At 55.2% G+C, this 16,756-nt stretch overlaps 6 protein-coding genes across 6 annotated transcripts; 3 read left to right on the forward strand and 3 right to left on the reverse strand.

The window, feature by feature from the left end:
- Positions 1-563: 563 nt before the first annotated feature.
- On the forward strand, positions 564-2,504 carry KRP23_6943 (Protein mesA; the record flags this gene model as incomplete). The annotated part of the gene is made up of 4 exons (XM_067892193.1): positions 564-1,453; positions 1,521-1,710; positions 1,772-2,011; positions 2,151-2,504. The coding sequence occupies 4 exons, from the start codon at positions 564-566 to the stop codon at positions 2,502-2,504; spliced, it is 1,674 nt and encodes a 557-aa protein (XP_067744097.1).
- A 132-nt stretch (positions 2,505-2,636) lies between these two features.
- Positions 2,637-4,163, reverse strand: KRP23_6944 (PIH1 domain-containing protein 1; the record flags this gene model as incomplete). The annotated part of the gene is made up of 1 exon (XM_067892195.1): positions 2,637-4,163. One exon carries the CDS (start codon positions 4,161-4,163, stop codon positions 2,637-2,639), a length of 1,527 nt encoding a protein of 508 aa, XP_067744098.1.
- Positions 4,164-4,387: 224 nt separating this feature from the next.
- On the reverse strand, positions 4,388-5,608 carry KRP23_6945 (uncharacterized protein; the record flags this gene model as incomplete). The annotated part of the gene is made up of 3 exons (XM_067892196.1): positions 4,388-4,752; positions 4,814-5,054; positions 5,114-5,608. 3 exons carry the CDS (start codon positions 5,606-5,608, stop codon positions 4,388-4,390), a joined length of 1,101 nt encoding a protein of 366 aa, XP_067744099.1.
- Positions 5,609-5,827: 219 nt separating this feature from the next.
- On the forward strand, positions 5,828-7,351 carry KRP23_6946 (putative anthranilate synthase component 1; the record flags this gene model as incomplete). Its single annotated transcript, XM_067892197.1, has 1 exon — positions 5,828-7,351. One exon carries the CDS (start codon positions 5,828-5,830, stop codon positions 7,349-7,351), a length of 1,524 nt encoding a protein of 507 aa, XP_067744100.1.
- Positions 7,352-7,950: 599 nt separating this feature from the next.
- Positions 7,951-11,226, forward strand: KRP23_6947 (uncharacterized protein; the record flags this gene model as incomplete). Its single annotated transcript, XM_067892198.1, has 1 exon — positions 7,951-11,226. The coding sequence occupies one exon, from the start codon at positions 7,951-7,953 to the stop codon at positions 11,224-11,226; it is 3,276 nt and encodes a 1,091-aa protein (XP_067744101.1).
- Positions 11,227-11,730: 504 nt separating this feature from the next.
- KRP23_6948 (uncharacterized protein) lies at positions 11,731-15,722 on the reverse strand (the record flags this gene model as incomplete). Its single annotated transcript, XM_067892199.1, has 8 exons — positions 11,731-11,832; positions 11,900-12,109; positions 12,181-12,219; positions 12,302-12,715; positions 12,783-13,367; positions 13,456-13,544; positions 14,505-15,363; positions 15,441-15,722. The coding sequence occupies 8 exons, from the start codon at positions 15,720-15,722 to the stop codon at positions 11,731-11,733; spliced, it is 2,580 nt and encodes an 859-aa protein (XP_067744102.1).
- Positions 15,723-16,756: the final 1,034 nt, after the last annotated feature.

Here is a 16,756-nt window from a genome sequence, read left to right on the forward strand (position 1 = left end):
CATATTCGACAGGAAGGAGAATTCAGCAGGCGCAAGCCCACCAACTTGGTCGCCGTCTTCGATCTCGATGGTTGGCAGCAGACATTCGCTTCACACTACCCCGATTTCGCGTTTCAATGAAATGACAACGTCCCCATTTTTCAATCGGAAGTCTACGATGCAGACACGAACAAAGTACGCCACGGGGCCCTCGATTAGCAACTCCTCATCTCCAACCCCGAATCAGGAAACCAAGCAACAGGGAAAACACGAGAATACGCAAAGCAGCGAAGGCGCTCACCAGTTCAGTTCAACGAATGAGTCCTCAGGCCCCGAGGCCATTCCATCGATGACGTCGTCGCCAACGTGGTCACAACGACAGCAATCTTTCATGGAGGCGATAGAGGCGGAGGCCCACAGCAATGCGTCGAGCTTGACGGAGGCCTAACCAAACTTTTTGTTTTCGCAATTGTAAGAAAAGCTCCTCCTTGGAATTGTCATTTTTAGTCGTCATTGTTCCGCGTTTTTCATTGGTTGATACCTTTCAACGAAGTAATTTATCGTGTCAGTCAGTCAAGATCGCTATGGCGATGGCCGCAGTGGACGCTTCTTCCCGGCCGCTGGCCGAGGTGGTGCTGTACGCCGAATTCGACCTGACCAAGGGCAGCACTCTACGCGCGAGCTTCCCGACGCCCTTCGCGCACTACTCGCCCGAGTTCTTCGCCGACATTATGTTGCCCGAGGGCGTGCACAACCGCGAGGAGGACGTGACCATCTTCTTCCTCAACCGCCAGAACGCGTACAAGCCCGCAGAAGACCAGAACGACGCTGCAGTCAATGAGAAGACAGAAAACGACCCGCTGCAGAGTTTCATGTACTGCCTCAGCGTGGTCCGCACGACACACGACTCGGCGGCTCGTCGCGGCGCCAAAGTCACGGCCGTGGCGCTGTGCTCGACGCACAAGAGCTGCTTCGCTCTTAAAGACGTGCTCAACCTGGCCGTGCTCAAAATCGTGGGCGCTAAAAGCGAGGCAGAGAGCGAGAACGTGCTGAAAGAGCTTTTCGACGTCGTGAACGCCGTTGACGTCTCGGGGGTGCGCGGCTTGTCCAACATGGAGAGGAGACTCATGAAACGCACCATCAGCAGCACCGGACGCGCTGCTGCCAATCGGGAGGACGCCAAGACGCTCGAGAAGGCGCTTTTCTTCAGGACGCAGGCCATGTGGGACGACATCCCAGTCCCGCTGCAGTTCAAGATCTGCAGTACGGACGACCAGCACGATGACGGCACGTTGACGCAGTTGTTGCAGACTTTTGGAGACCAGACCATGGCGCTGTTTAATGCCGTGCTGACAGGACAACGCGTGATTTTTCTCGGATATAACCGACCGGCTGGCGAGGTGTGCAACTTTGTGCTGGCCACGAGCTCGCTCGTGTGTCCGCCGCTTTTCGGACTGATCCACCGCCAGTACCCGTAAGATGCTGCTGCTCTGGAAAGCGTGATGTCATTTTGTCTTTGCTTACTCGATCTGTGGAGACAGGTATGCGAATCTCACGGATCTGGGCTTCTTGTCCACGCCGGGATACATTGCTGGTGTGACGAATCCGATGTTCAAGACCAAGCGGGAGTGGTGGGACGTGTTGTGCGATATCTCTACAGGCGAAGTCTTTGTTTCAGCGCCAGTGGAAAAGGAAGATTACGACGCTACAGACCGTAACTTGGTGCTTGAGGTGGGTTGAGGAGGAGCGTGTACTAGTGATTCCTCTACCAAGTTATAACGCCAAGGAACAGGTTTTGGATGGTGTAGCAGCAGGGTACGACGAGGAGTGGGTGAGGTGCATGTTCGAGGAGTACACGCGCAAAAATGTCGTGGACATTGCGTTGGGTGAGGCCAACTACCTGAGCCCCGACGCGCTGGCGAAACGCTCAGCAGTTAACAACAAACGCATTACCAAGTGGGCCCGCACGGACAGCTACAAGCGCTTCATGGACTCGCCGCACCGAAAACTCTTCCACTCACCGGCGTTCGATATATCCTACTCACAGTTATCTTGTATTTGTTCGCTCTCGTAGTTAGCGTGCATGTTGCGGCATACTGAATGTGTTGCTGGTATGGTGTTCCTTAACTGTGTGAGGCATGTGCTGTGCTCTTTGCTGTGCTGTTGTTTACGTAGAGAAAACGGGCGTAGATCTGAAGCGGCACATCCGAAGTCTGCAGGGTGACATGGTGGTGCTTGACGACACGCTTGTGGAGAAAATCTACACAGACTTTGCGACACTATTGCACACAGAGCTCGAGCTGCAGGAGTTCCTCAGCTTTTTGCCGGTGCTGCGCGGTGGCTTGCAGACAATCGCGCAGGGAATCTTCCACCCCTCCATCGGCGTCAAGCACAACACTGTGGTACTGCTGAAGCGGCTTGAGCAATTCCCGTCCACTGCTGACAGCATGCGCCGCCTCAATGCGTTCCTGCTAATGTCCTACCAGCGGATTCACGACATTGTGAACCCGGACACGCGGGATTAAAAGCAAGGATGTAGATCGGATGGGAGAGCTAAAGTCAATGAGGCAGTCATGATGAACAAAACACTTGACCCTCTCACTATGGCGTTGCGAATGTTTTTATGCTGAAGCAATAGATCTATCGCAAGTACGAAGCTAGGGATTCAAGAGTTTCGTGAGCTCGTCGAAGCCTTCACCAAAGAGCTGATCCCCGCTGAATATATCGCTGCCAAGGGAGTTTGCGCCTTCTCGCAGAGCCATGGGCTTGAGGTCTGGCTCGGCTTGCTGGCAAAGTTGATCAAAGATGTGATCTCCGTGATCGATTTCTCCGGATTCTGCTCGCTGTGTTGTCTTCGTTGGCTGTAAGAACGCCATGGTTTCCTTGCGTTGGCCCTCCTGTGCCTTCCGCTGCCGCTCAGCCTCGCCAATATCGACGACTTTGCTGCGACTGAGAAGATTTACGTACGCCGACGACGGACGCCCCTCACTTGACCCCTCCGGGTATAAACTCGCTTTGGTCGAGTTGAGGAATCCTCGCTTCACTGCGCTACCACTCTTTTTCTTTTGCGGTGCTGTGGTCTGTGAGGTTCTGCTGGCTGAGGTCGTGGCCATTGTTGCAGTTGCAGATTGATCACCGCTGGCATTGTGCGCAGTCTTCGAAGGTGACGGTAGCTCTTCGATCAGCACTTTCTTGTTTTGCGGCTCTGTCACTGTTGCGTTTACAGGTGCTGGCGGGGGCTGAGCATGCTCCGACGAAGGTGCTTTCAGCAGCACCTTTGGTGTCTGGATAGTGTTTACCTCTTTGAACGGTGTGATTGTCAGCTCCTGCGTGGCTTCATCCTTCCCCGCTTCGTCAAGGTTGATCTGCTTCAGGAGGTCAGTCGGTGATTCCATGCGCTGCTTGGCTGGGTCGGCGTCCTCGATACGGAACTTGGACGTGATGATCTCATTGCCCACAGCCACGCCGCCTTTGTATCGAGCTTTGATGAATTTGCCTGTGGGCGTGACGAGCCGCACACCAGCGTCCTCCTGCACCCACTGCACAGCGAGCTTCATGACCTCCCGCTTGAAGTTTGCGTCCCATTCACAGCGACGCAGTACCCACGGGTTCACCACCACATCCACAGCGCAACAGACGGCGCCACTGAAGTCGGTGATTTCGTGCAGCCTGCCCACGACAAGAGGAACTTGCAAGTTGTTGGTGTTGGGCACGGCTCGCGTGTCGTCAGGCACCTCCTGACCGGAATTCGGGTTCTTGGGTGTGTCGACGAGCTTGTGCGCGCAGATATTCAAGAAGAGCTTGGTCTCTTTTTGCTGGCACTTGATCGAGTGATACATGGTGCACTTGACTACGAAGCCGGGGTCGGGAGTGAAGAAGCGAGGTGGTGGTGCGGCATCGTTGGTGGTCTGGTTCGACGATGGCGAGTCCGTGGAAGGAGGTGCCGGAGGTCCGTCCTGCAATTGCTCGTTGATAAAGGACTCGTAGCGCTTGGGATCCGACGTGGACAGGTCGTTGAGCGTCTGCCAAAGCGCCTGCGCCTCCCCGCCGAAGTCTTTGGGCTGCAGTCCCATTTGCTTTGCGATTTCACGCATGCGTGGATCAGCCAGAAGTGCATTCACGGAGGAGGCAGCGCCGGGCTTTCGCGCATCTGGCCGCCGATTGTTGATGATGCCGTAGTTCATGGCAGAGGTTGGTGAGCGTGTACGAGTGAGTGCTCGCAAGTAGAGCGAAGACCGAGATGTGGATCGCTGGAAGACGCTCAATGCCCGCGAAACGACGCGACCCTGAAATTTCGCACAACAGACCCTGTTTTTCTTCCTAATGATGCATTCCTACCTTTTGTCATCAAATACGCAAGACACACAGAACTTGCTAATCTCAGCTTCACCCCTGCATGACTTTGTCCTCACACCTGTGGTTTCTGCTTCGGCAGCTTCCGTTGCTTTGCAAGTTTTCGTCGTATCAGCTCTAGACGGAAGACGTCCACACTGTCTCGTTCGCTGAAAACTATGGTCGAGGTGCGCCCAAAGCGAAGTTGTCTACGTGCACCGGCAGTACCATCGCCTTCGTCTTGCTCGTCATCGCTGATAGTGAGATCAACCAGGTGGGCTTGCGTCTTTGGCGGAGGTGAAACTTCGATCGAATGTTTGGCAATCGATGCAGTTTGTGTGCGCCGTAGTTTTCTGCGCTGCAAGTCGACTTCCTCATTGCAAGGCGCATGCTGCTCCTTGGGCTGGGTGCGTGTTGGCGAGAAAACACCTCCGCACTTGCCTGTCCGGCAGCAAACAACAGCATTACCATCCGCACTGCTAAACAAACGAAACGAACTTACCGGACAGAAGCTCTCGCAAATGACGATCGCACGGGGAGATCATACGAGAGGTGCTTTTGGCGGCACGACGTGATACTTTCACTTTGTCTGCTGCGTCTCGGTCAGGAAGTGGAGTCACTTGACTCGGTTGATTTCCTCCTTCGCCAAAGCTATCACCTGTCTCGGTCGCCCATTTGCGCAGTGTTCTGTTCACAGCATCTAGTCCGTCTTCTTCAATGTACCTCGCGAGAGCTGCGCGGGGCTGCATTCCTGGTTAATCGTCTCATGGATCTAGCATGATAGCCCAAACGTTTAGCTCACCTGTTCGATGCGGTTGTCCAGAGTGGCGAGCAGCGTCCTTTGCTTCTCGCCAGCAACTTCGAGCACCGTGGTCAGCGCCCACAGAATGTCCTGAACAAACTTAGACGCAATAGGTGATACATCCTCAGGAGCAGAAGCAGGTTTTGTGTCTTCTTCCGCCACGGCAGTTGGCCTCTGCACCTTGCACCGCTTTACAAGCGGCGGCGTAGGCCCCTGCCGTTGGTCACTCGCTTCAGTGCAACACTGCGTTCGTCGTTTCTTCGAGCTGCGCTTGGTATGCGGGAATTGCAGCAGCAACGGCACGTAGTCGCCGATCTCATCGGCCGACACGCCCTCCGAGGACCCGTCCGAGTATCGGAGCACATACCGATCCGACACGGGGGAGTAACTGACCACTTTCCCTTCAATCTGCTCTTCGCATCCATGCCCATCCGCCTTCAGCTTGAAAACTGGCTGGCCGACCCATTGATTCCAATGGTGATCGCTCGGCTTCATCTCCACCAGCAGAAGAAGAAAAGCGGAGCTCCCCACCGTTAGGACAGTCCAACTTCAACCAGTAGCCTTGTTGGTGGAGCACGTGGTCCACACACTCGAATGTTCTTGTGGCCACATCACTTTCTCTACAAGCAACTTTCCCCTTATATACGGAATACAATTGGGAGCTCATTCCGGTCGTCACCAACACGCGCACAAGTCCCCAGTCCCCACGTCGCCATGTCCTTCCAGCCGCAATTGGAGCGCATCGCGCAGCTGCAGCAGCTGCCCGAACACGCGGACAAGAACCTCGTGCCCGTGTACCTGGATGCCGTGGCCGACCTGGACACGCCCGTGAGCGTGCTGCTGAAGCTGCGCAAGGGCCAGACGCACGCGTTCCTGCTCGAGTCCGTGGCGCCGGGCGAGAAGATCGCGCGCTACTCGTTCATCGGCGCCGGACCGCTCAAGGTCGTAGCCACGGGCGAGGGCCAGAGCTTCCAGGGCGACCCGCTCGTGAACCTCGAGCAGGAGATGCAGCAGTTCCGCACCGTGACGCTGCCCGAGCTCAACGTGCCCATGACGGGCGGCGCCGTGGGCTACTGCGGCTTCGACGCCATCCGCCATTTTGAGCCCAAGATCGCGCCCTACGTGGAGGCCCAGAAGGATGTGCTGCATGTGCCCGAGAGCATCTACATGTTCTTTGACACGGTCGTGATCTTCGACCACGTGTTCCACTCGCTCAAGATCGTGTCGCACTGCCGCTTAGACACGGGCGATCTCGCCACAGCCTACAAGGAGGCCACTGACAAGATCCTGGCCGTGAACGCCGCGCTCGAGAAGCCGCTGGTGCGCACATCCAGCGTCGCGCAGCACGCCAGCGCGCCCGCCACACCGTCCATCGACCTGGAGGAGGCCTCGAACGTCGGCAAGGCCGGGTACATGGGCTTCGTGGAAAAGCTCAAGGAGCACATCGTGGACGGCGATATCTTCCAGGCTGTGCCCTCGCAGCGACTGGCAGTGGACCTCCCGAAGGACGTGACTCCGCTGGATCTGTACCGTCAGATGCGCGCCATCAACCCGTCGCCGTACATGTTCTACCTGGAGATGGGTGAGGACTTCCAGATCGTGGGTGCGTCGCCCGAGATGCTGGTCAAGGTGGACCACGACCGTATCGTGGAGACGCACCCGATTGCCGGCACGCGCCACCGTGGCGCCAACGATGAAGAGGACGCCGCGCTGGTGGCCGAGCTGCTGGCCGACGAGAAGGAGCGTGCCGAACACATTATGCTGGTGGACCTGGGCCGTAACGACGTCGGTCGCGTGGCCAAGCCTGGCTCCGTTCGGGTGGAACACCTCATGCAGATCGAGAAGTACTCGCACGTGATGCACATTGTCTCGGTGGTCAAGGGTGACCTGCGCGAGGACCGGACAGTGTACGATGCGTACCGCGCCATGTTCCCGGCTGGCACGCTGTCCGGTGCGCCTAAGGTGCGTGCCATGGAGCTAATCTGCTCGCTGGAGACGGAGCGCCGCGGAGTGTACTCAGGCTCGGTGGGCTACTTCAGTTTCTCCGGCTTCCTGGACACGGCCATCGCCATCCGCACCATGGTGGTGAAGGACGGCAAGGTCTACTCGCAGGCGGGCGGCGGCATCGTGTACGACTCGGACCCGCAGGCCGAGTACATGGAGACGGTGAACAAGCTGGGATCGGCCATCAAGACTCTGGAGAAGTGCGCGGCGCACATGACGCCGAGTGCTCATTAGAGAGCTGCACAGGCCTGCTTTGCCCGGCTGCTGCTAGTCTAGTGCAAGTCGAGATACAATACACAGACGTTTGCATGTAGTACACTCTGACGGCTGGCGTCGCTCGAGCACCATTTTCACGACAGGAAATCACGTTTGCTCGCTGCAAAGTGTCCACACGGCTGCTCAGTATTTTTTGAAGCGGATATCCGTCATGAGCTTCTTGAGTAAATGATCACTAACGGATTTCCGGTAAGTACAAGGTACATGTGTGGAGCAAACAGTCGTGGAACGAGTCGCACGACGACAAATGATGCGTGTTTTGCAGAGATTCATATTGCGTGCTAATAGGAAGTACGAAGACACTTTGCGGTGGAGGAGAATGCAGTGCAGGTCTTCGTGGGGGAGCTCGTGCGTCTGACAAGCGTCGCTCGTTTCTTCACTTCAGCATGCCTCGAAAACACGTTATTGGGAAATCAAACGCTTTTTGCAGGTAAACCCGCGGGTTCTTGTCAGACACTGTGGCACAACCCGGCCCGTTTCCCCCTCGCACCAAGGCGGCGCTCAGTATCAAAAACGCCCCGTAGCCGCCATACGGGTCGAGAGGAAGCAAGTCCGCAATGGCGAGAGCTGACGACGACGAGGCGCAGCGTCGCCGCGGACGCCCGCGCCCTCGCCCACCTCCCGCGCCCACGTCCGTCGCCTCTATGTACGCTCCGCTGGATACCAGCAGCAGTCGCGCGGCGCCGTCCTCGTCCAAGATGAAGCTGGCGTCGCTCATGGCCGTCGCGGAGGACGCGCAGAGCCAACCCAAGCGCGTGAAGGTCGAGACAGACGAATCCTGGGACAGGAACGGACCAATAACTATCAGCAGCCTCACCGGCAGCCGCTTCTCCGTGGCCGACGAGCAGGCGGCCGCTCCGTCACTGTTCCAGAGCGAGATGCCTGTGATCCAGAGCTTCAGCGACGAGCGGCGCACTGCTAACGGAGAGTCCAAGAGCGGCGTGGCCAACGGAGACGCCAGTCCACCCGCCACTCGGTCCATGTACGACTTCTTCTTCCCTTCTGGCAGGACGGAAGGCGCCAGATCGCTCAAGAGGAAGCGGCGCAGCGCAAGACGCACAGAGGAGCTGGCGGCAGACGTGGACCTGCTGAGGTTCGGGGTGGATGCGGCCAAGCTCGTGCCGCAGGGACTCGCCGACCGCGTGGACGTCCATTTGAGCCGCGCGGTGCTCATCAAAGTCGTGGGCAACCACGTGGCCAATTGGTGCCGCCGCGCGGGATTCGCCCCGAGCTTCCTGCAGGAAATCACGACGCTGCTGGCGGCCTATTACCCGTGCAACTACCCGACGCTGCTGGATGAAGTGCTGGCCGGATTTTTGTTCAAGAGGCCCGAGTTTATAGACTTGTTGCTGCCGGCCATGGTAGAAAAAATGAGCAAGGCCGGCGAGTCGGTGTCCACAACCAAGTACCCGGTTGCAGATGCGTTGGTTCGCATGTGTGGATCGTCGGCTGTGAGGACGGACCCTCAAGCTGCGGGGCGCCATGAGCTGGCGTGCTTGACGCTGCTGCGCTGTCTCGTGGAACATAATGGTGACAGATTCGTTCTTAGTCCGTGGATCGCGGCGTGCGCGATCGAGTCAAGTGATAGTGTGCTGAGTAGTTTGTGGCGAGCGCTGCTGCCTCGCTATCTTGTTGCAGACGGCAGGGCTTCGCTAGCTGAAGATTGGCGGATTGAAGACCCGATGCAACAGATCGTGGAGTTATTGGCGGAGGAAGGGAAACTGCGCGCGTGCCGTATAACGTGTGGGTTCGTGAAGCTTCTTTTGGTTGATGACGAGCTGAAGAAGCAACTGCTGGATTCGCAGTCGTACCTGGTCCCAGACTGTCTGGAACGGGCATTCGCGTACGCTAATACAAGCTGGAGTGCATCGCTAATGGCAGAGTGGCTGGAACGGCGTCGGAAGGAACGATCGGAAGGGGCAGGCACAGCTGGATCATTCAAGGATCTGGTTGGCTTCTTAGTTCGCTTCAATTCGAAGTTGAGTGTGAAGAAACCAGAATGGTTTGTCAAACACGTTCTGAGCTTCGTACTGTCCCCTCAGTGCCATGTAGAAGAGCAGGAGTCGGCACTACGTACCATCCTGCGTGACTACATGTCTTTCGTTTTTGGCGGAGCAGTCGCCCAGTCGCTCGAACAGAAGAGCAAACAAAACGGAACGAGCGAATCGTCAATCGCCACTGCTAGTGTGGTCACGGGAGATCTTGATGTAGTTGGCAGCCAGGCTGTCGTGGAGGCGAAAAACAAGATAGAGGTACTTGCTGGCCTCTTGATTGCTGCGAATGCACGTACGAGTGCAATATTTCTGGACGTTTGGTCCGAAGCTTGGTCCGATAAGCGTGCGGCTCTTCCTTGGGGCTACGTGCATGCGCTCCTTTCCGTGACAGTCCAAGATACCATCGAGGACCGAAGTGAATTTGGCCAAAAGCTTCGGAGTTTCGCAACGCGCGTTTGCCGGTCCTATTATCACCGCCTGAGTCGCCACCTTGGCAAGGAAAACATGCAGGATGAAATCGCTGTCAAGTTCACGGAGGCGCTTAACCTTCTCCTGCCTTCTACACGTCCTATTGGGGGTGTCTTATTGCAAGAAATTCTTGGCTCCCTCGCGGACTTGGACCAAACGCACTCGACCGATGCGTGCACAATTTTCGGCAATGCCGTCATCCTGCACCTGGGCTGTAGTGGTGACCGTGGCGTGGATACCAGCGCGAAGCGAAGCGTTGTACAAAAGTCGCTTGTAGAATATGACCGCTCGCCTGCTAACTCCGCCATTTCGCTCAACACATCAACAATGACCGCGCAGCTTCTCGCCACGCTCAAGACACTAGCCTTGACGAAGAACGACACCGGAGACTTCACTCGACGCGTGCTTTCCACCGCGCCTGTAGTCCGTTTGTTAACAGGTCTGCTAAACTTTGGACGCCGGAGACGAAGACAGGAAATGATTTTGGACGTTATGAATACGGTGGTCACGACCAACATGTCGGCGAAGCTCAACCTGGACTGGACTCGCCAGTATGTTGTGCAGGAGCTTGTGTACTGTGCGTACACGGGTCCACCCAGCTCGGCAAGAAAAGCGATCGCGCTGCTGCAAAATCTTTTTCGGCATACCACCAACGGTATTCGGGCACTGTTGTGGGTCGTTTTACAGCAGTGCACCAAACTTTGCTGTGGACGCGAAGATATCAGCAACGGCGGCAATCATAGCCTCCCGTCTGATAGCAATTATCAGGGAAGAGCGGACACATTTGCGGAGCTTGTGAAGGCAATGGTGATCACGGTCCCAGCTAGTACAGTGCGTGGCGTACTCAGCTTTGTGGAGCAACAGCTTGCATCGTGCTCCGTAGGGAAGACGCGGATAAACCTGTTTTTGCTGCTGTTGCTCCGGAAACTTGTCGTTTGCGAGCTGCAGTGTGGCGTGCTCCTTCCGGTCGTGCAGCTCGCTGTTTGCCCGCTGGCACCGTCGGACCTGGATCAAATTCGCTTGATTCAGCTGCAGCTCCTTAAAGCTTTGTGCACGCGGCTAATTGCAGTTCGGCATCGGCCAGCGGTGTCGAAGCATTCCGACGTCGACAGAGAGTGGAAGCGCTGGGAAGATCTGGTGTGCAACGAACAATTGCAGTCTGATCTACGATCAATGGCGGCGGTATCGCCGCTAGCTTCTGGCGGTGCGTGCTGCAAGATGGAACGAACTAGTCGCGCCTCGGAAGTGTTGGCTCAGGGTATTTTGGCGTTCACAAACAAGCTCAAGCATCATAGCCCCATAGACGAAGAAGACGGGGCCCGAAGGATATTGAAGAAAGGCAGAATGATGAATCAACACGTGAATAAATAAAATGCCGGACGCAAATTCCCCCACTCCAGCTCGCCACACTGTCCCCAATGGTACGTTGATGCTCTTGCTGAGTGCAACTGACTTGCTTTGTGCTACAGTATTACAGGGTCGAGGCGTCCTTGAGCTCAACGGCTAGTATCGACGACTGGTCCTCTGTTGGAATCTCCCAGGTGCATTTGCCGGTACGAAGATCTTGAAAGAAGCGTTTTGGCCTCGGTGGCTGTGCTGTAGCGTCTTCCATCTCTCGCCACTGAGACTCCGGTCCTCGGCGATGGACCTCCTAAACAGGGAAACGGTATTAAGGAATGGCCAACTTCCAGGCAAGTTGGGACTGACTGACCAACGAACGTGCAAGTGCAATCTTTCCTGGTCCGGCAAAGGCGTACTGACCACCAGGGGCTCGCTCGGACAGTAGGCGTTGGTAGTTTGTCACGAACAGGTCGTTTACTGGATCCAAGTCAAGTGCTCGGCGATACAGGAGTTCAGCCTATGGAGAATTTTGGGTTAGGCGTTCCGGAAAACAAGCAACGATTGAGAGATGACGAAATGCACCTTGTCGATGTCGAGGTGGACGCACTGAAGATACGCAGCATAGTTTGCGATGGCCTGTATGGGGAAGCTTTAGTCTCGTCAAGACGTTTGGTTCACAGTGGGGTGAGTTCGGACAACTTACGTGAGGGTTCTTTGGCTGAAGAAACAAAGCCCAGCGGAAGGCATTCTGCTCGACTTCGTGCATTATGGTGACTATCTCATCGCCCACCAATGTGCGGACCTGCTGCAGACACGACAGCCCGCGTTTCCACGACTGTGCGGCGGGGTAGCGACAAGAGATTATGAGCAGTGTTGCGAAACAAACGAGCGTTTGAGGGTCGTCGGGCGATAACTGTGAGCAAGTAACAGACGGAGGTGCTGGAGTTAGCACGAAGCTCCAACTGGACTGCTACAAGTGCGAACCTTCAATGCCGCCTCGTAGATGGAGTAAGCTGCTTTGTACTGGTGACAGCGACATTACGCGTGAACAGAACGCAAGTTAGACGGCGAATACCCCCACGCGAGCAAAACTCAGGTGGTGTACCTGATGCAGCATTGCATGAAGCTGGAGACCATATCGCTTGAGGTTTTCCAGTTCGCCGGCGTCTGCCATATTCGTCGGCTTCTTAACGTTGTTTTGATAGCGCAGAGCGTGGACAGTGTCACGTAGTTTCCAGTTGTTGACCCCATTCCACATCTTGCCGCGAAACCAGCGCTGGATAGCTGTCGCCGCGAGAATATTGTTATACCGACTGTAAACCCCGCGCCGTGGGTTGAAGAAGCTTATGTTATTGTCTGAAGCAGATTCGAGCTGCCACGCATCTGGTGGCAACGGCACATCCTTGTCAAAGAGACTAAATGGTTTTCGTTCTCCCAACACGACGCGATTGCCTGACTGATACTGCAGAACGTACAAGAAGCGGCCACTCTCGCGATCGAAGTGCTTCGAGTAAGACGACTGCAAGGATCACTCAAGCGCACAAGGTGAGGACATACTTCGACTTTCGCTCAATAGTCCAACGTACCAGTGCGAGCTGTTGCCGAATTTTTCTTGCGAGGTTCTGCCGTAAGTGAGTCTGCACCATCACGATGAGCTGCCGTTCACGAGTTAGTTTTGCGCCGCGCTGCTCGGACTCGCGCTCTTGGTGCTTTCGTTCCCGCTCTGCAACGATATGAGGCATCATTGCGTACGTTGGCGTGCGCACGCCATACTTCAGCACGTAGCTGAGAATACTTTGAAGCGCGAGAACTTTGTGGGGGCCATTCAAGATGCGATGAATTTTGCGTGGAATGAACTGTGGACGGCCATTCAGAGTACACTCCGATTCAGCAGCTCTGTCTGCCTCCTGTATATCTGCACCGACGACATCGTCGTCTTCTACGTCTGAAATGGCTAGGCGCATCGATCGAAAGCCTGAAAACTGGAGAACGGATAAGACGAATGATGCATCCAGGTCGTATCGGCGTCTATCGGATGCATCGGGCGTGTACATGAGAAATTTAAAGGTGCCAGCCCACTCCAAGACTCGCACGACATGGCGTTGTACGAATATTCTCTCGCGGCTAACAGACTGAGCAGATTCAGATCGAAGAACTCCTTTGAAGACGAGCTGAACTTGCACCAACAGCAACACACAGGAGTGAGATTGCTACGACGGACAGGCAGTTGCCACCACGCAGTTGTACAGCGCAACGTACCTTTCCCAATGAGGTATCGGCCGGATCGTTGTACCAGCGCAAGTGTACAGAATCACGTTGTGCGTCGTTCAAAATGACCAGACGGCGCGCTAGCGCAAGCAGTATGATATTTGGCCCCAGCAGCGGATGCACAACTGAGTCTCGCGCGACGATAGCCTTTACCTGTCTGTGCCCACGTGGAAGCTTACTTTGCACCAATGTTGATGCGGAGGGCACGGAGCTGAGTGCCAGCTTTTGAGGGGGCTTGGCCAACGTTGTCCTCCCCAGCTCTAGCTGCAGCAACAGACGCTCAGTCTCTTCGGTAACGAATTGATCGACTTTATGCTGAGAGACGGAGAGCACATGACCGCACGAACGCCTAGAGTCAACGACTTCAAGGTCATACATCTCACTCGCTTCACTTTGCTGTGCAGCCAAGTCAACGGCACCGTCCACGCTTACCAACTCTTCAGTCAGAGGAACAGGCCTGGCTCGATACAATGAGAAGCGCACACACGACGTATCCAAGGGGAAAACGGCGACGCCCAGTCGCCGTAGCTGCTTTTCACGTATTCGGTCACGCCTGGCAGCTATCTTAGCATTGACTCGCTTCCACTCACGTAGAAGCCAGAGGTGATAGCGCATCCACTTGACCATGCGAAGCCTCATGCGCTCTACGAAGGCTGCCCGTTCGGCTCGAAGACGACGCAGCTCTGAACGTGCGTGTATTCGGAGTTGTGTTCTCGTGATAATTCGACGTACGCGATGGTATTCCAAGTAATGCTTCCGTTCACGAGCAATACTCTGGAGCTTGGTAACCGCCAAACGCTCTTCTTTCATGCGTTGCCGTCGCCGCGAGAATATCCTCCACGTGACCAAGCCGATCCAGCTTGCACGCAATCGAGTAGCTGCGCAGTACTGCAGAGCGTATTCCTGTAGAAACTGCTGCTTGCGCGCTCGCCGCCAAGAATCCATGATCTCGTGCCATGTCCAAGTCAAACTGGGTAGATGTACCAGTATTTCGTAGCAAAACCGTCGCAGTGATGCTAGCAAATGATCACGATTATTACTTCGAGATAGCTGCCACTTCATCATGGCGTGCTGGATACCAGGTAGCGCCTTACTCGGACTAGTCTTGACTTTCGTGGCAGTGTCGGCATAGAATTGCTGAGAAAGCCATTCGACCGCGCGCACGAAGCCATCAAAGTCCATTTCGTACGTGAACCCAGGCGTGATGTTGCTTGCGAACAGGAAGGCAGCATCGCCGATACCCAACATTGAAGGCTGGATTTTAGCTTCATACAGCAGCTTGCTGAATTTGACGCTATCTACGCCAAACGCCGGGGGATGTGAGCGACACAGCGCGTCGAAGATTTGGCGCAACACTGTGGCGTACAGGTCAGTCGAGCTTACGGTAGATGCCCAGTCAACATCTTTACTCCAAAAAGCAGCTTCGATGGCACGCTCTGCTGTGTGCCAAGGCATACGCACACGGAAATGGTTGACTAGCTGACAGCTAGACGCTTGAAAGTCGTATGTGGGGTGCTGAACGAATCGATAGAGGTCGATCATCCATTCAGTGGGCTGCGCAGGGCCCTCCCGGTCCTTGTGCGTTGTACGCGGCATCGTCAGCCAAGCGTAGACGTCTTTTAACTTGGCCAGCGATTCCAATGAACATGATTCATCGCGCACGAATGTGACGTCAAACACAGTTAGCTGGGCACCAAAAGCGTCACGCTCTGTTATCACCCGGTTGATTCGCGTCAAATGGATCACATTGGATTCTTCTGCCAGGACAAGGCGACATGGTGAAGCAAGTGCGTGCTCGACGTCTTGGCGGAATGGAGTCTTGCAAATTGCCGATGTGGGGGATGCAATGTCCACCACGGCGTACAGCGGTTGCAACCACTCCTTCTTTCTGTTGAATTTCTACACGAAACAGAGGAGATCGTAAGTGAGGAGGAATTGAGCACTGAGAACTAACTGGGAATGGATGCAGCGCGTACTTTTCGAGGAAGTGGCTGAGGGTGTGGTCCGTAGGGCACGCTTTCATCTCTGCCATCCTCGTCAGCGTTGTTCAAACGACGTTTTGATGACTTCTGCGGGGACTTCGTTTGCTTTTTCGGGGAACGCTGTGGTAGCTGGAATAGTACCGATGAGTCTTGCAATTGCTGGAAGTACACGAACGCTCGCCAGTGCGTGAAAAACTCGATAACGACTGAGGAAGTTGACACTCGTGGCGCTGTTGAACTGCACGCAGCTATCGTGGGCATAAGTGGTTGGTGCATGGCAAACACTTGTGTCGCAGTGGTAGGGGAAGCATCTGATGATCCGGGAACTACATGTAGTAGACTCTCAGTCTGTTGAAGATGTTCAGGCAATCCAGCATTCACGAGAGCTTGTGAGACACCACTGTGGTGGCGCCAGAGCTGGGAGGCACAACTAGCGACCCGATGTTCTTTCACGCGGTTGCTGTCGGATACAACAAGCAAGGCAAATGGCAGCAGTGAGACAGCAGGAAGATGCCGCTCTTGTGAGACTGCGAGATATGATCCGCGATACATGAAGCGGAAGCTGCTGCGATTTTCAGCAACGCTAGAAAGACGGGACATTATTGGCGAGGTTAACTGACTACGTAGGTCACCCACCGTGGTTTCCATTGTGATCAACGCATTTCCGATGCCCACGAGAGATAGTTGCTGCTGCGAATCGATGGCCACCACGTCAAACTTTAGCGTGACTACTGGTGGAGCTACCCGAGGAATTTTTGCATGGGGGATACTCTGCGCTGGGCGATCGAACAACTGCTCGTGAAGACCCAGCTGAAATAGTAGTGAGTGCTGTGCAAGCTGTGTCAACTGACATAATGCAAACGATTGCAATGTACTCGGCATCTGCGTCTCGATTTCGTGTGGAGGCTTCCACCAAGCTACGTTCAAAGGGAACGAGTCAAACCCAGACGCCTTGTGCTGTTGTCGTCCGATCCGGTTGGCATCAAGGCAGTAAACAGACCATTCACCAAATGACTCAGCAGACTTGACATCGAGGCTAACGTTACTCGCAAATCGAGTGTGGAAAAGCAAAAACCGACCACCAACTTTGATTCCGACGCGCCTCGATAACCGGAGGAAGCGATTTTGTGCCGTGATCGGCAATAATTTTGAAGCTGCAGCATTTTTCGCTGATGGAGATGTAACATGTCGGTGCGGATCTCGTTTTTGCTGTGATCGATGTCGTACCGCGGGCTTTATATCGGGCAATGCTTGAGCACTGTTGCCATTTTGTAAACTGGGAGCAGCAGAGCAAGGATTGATCGACAAAG

Source organism: Phytophthora ramorum (assembly GCF_020800215.1).
Source record: "Phytophthora ramorum isolate Pr-102 chromosome Unknown Phyram_PR-102_s0006, whole genome shotgun sequence".
Lineage (NCBI taxonomy): Eukaryota > Oomycota > Peronosporomycetes > Peronosporales > Peronosporaceae > Phytophthora > Phytophthora ramorum.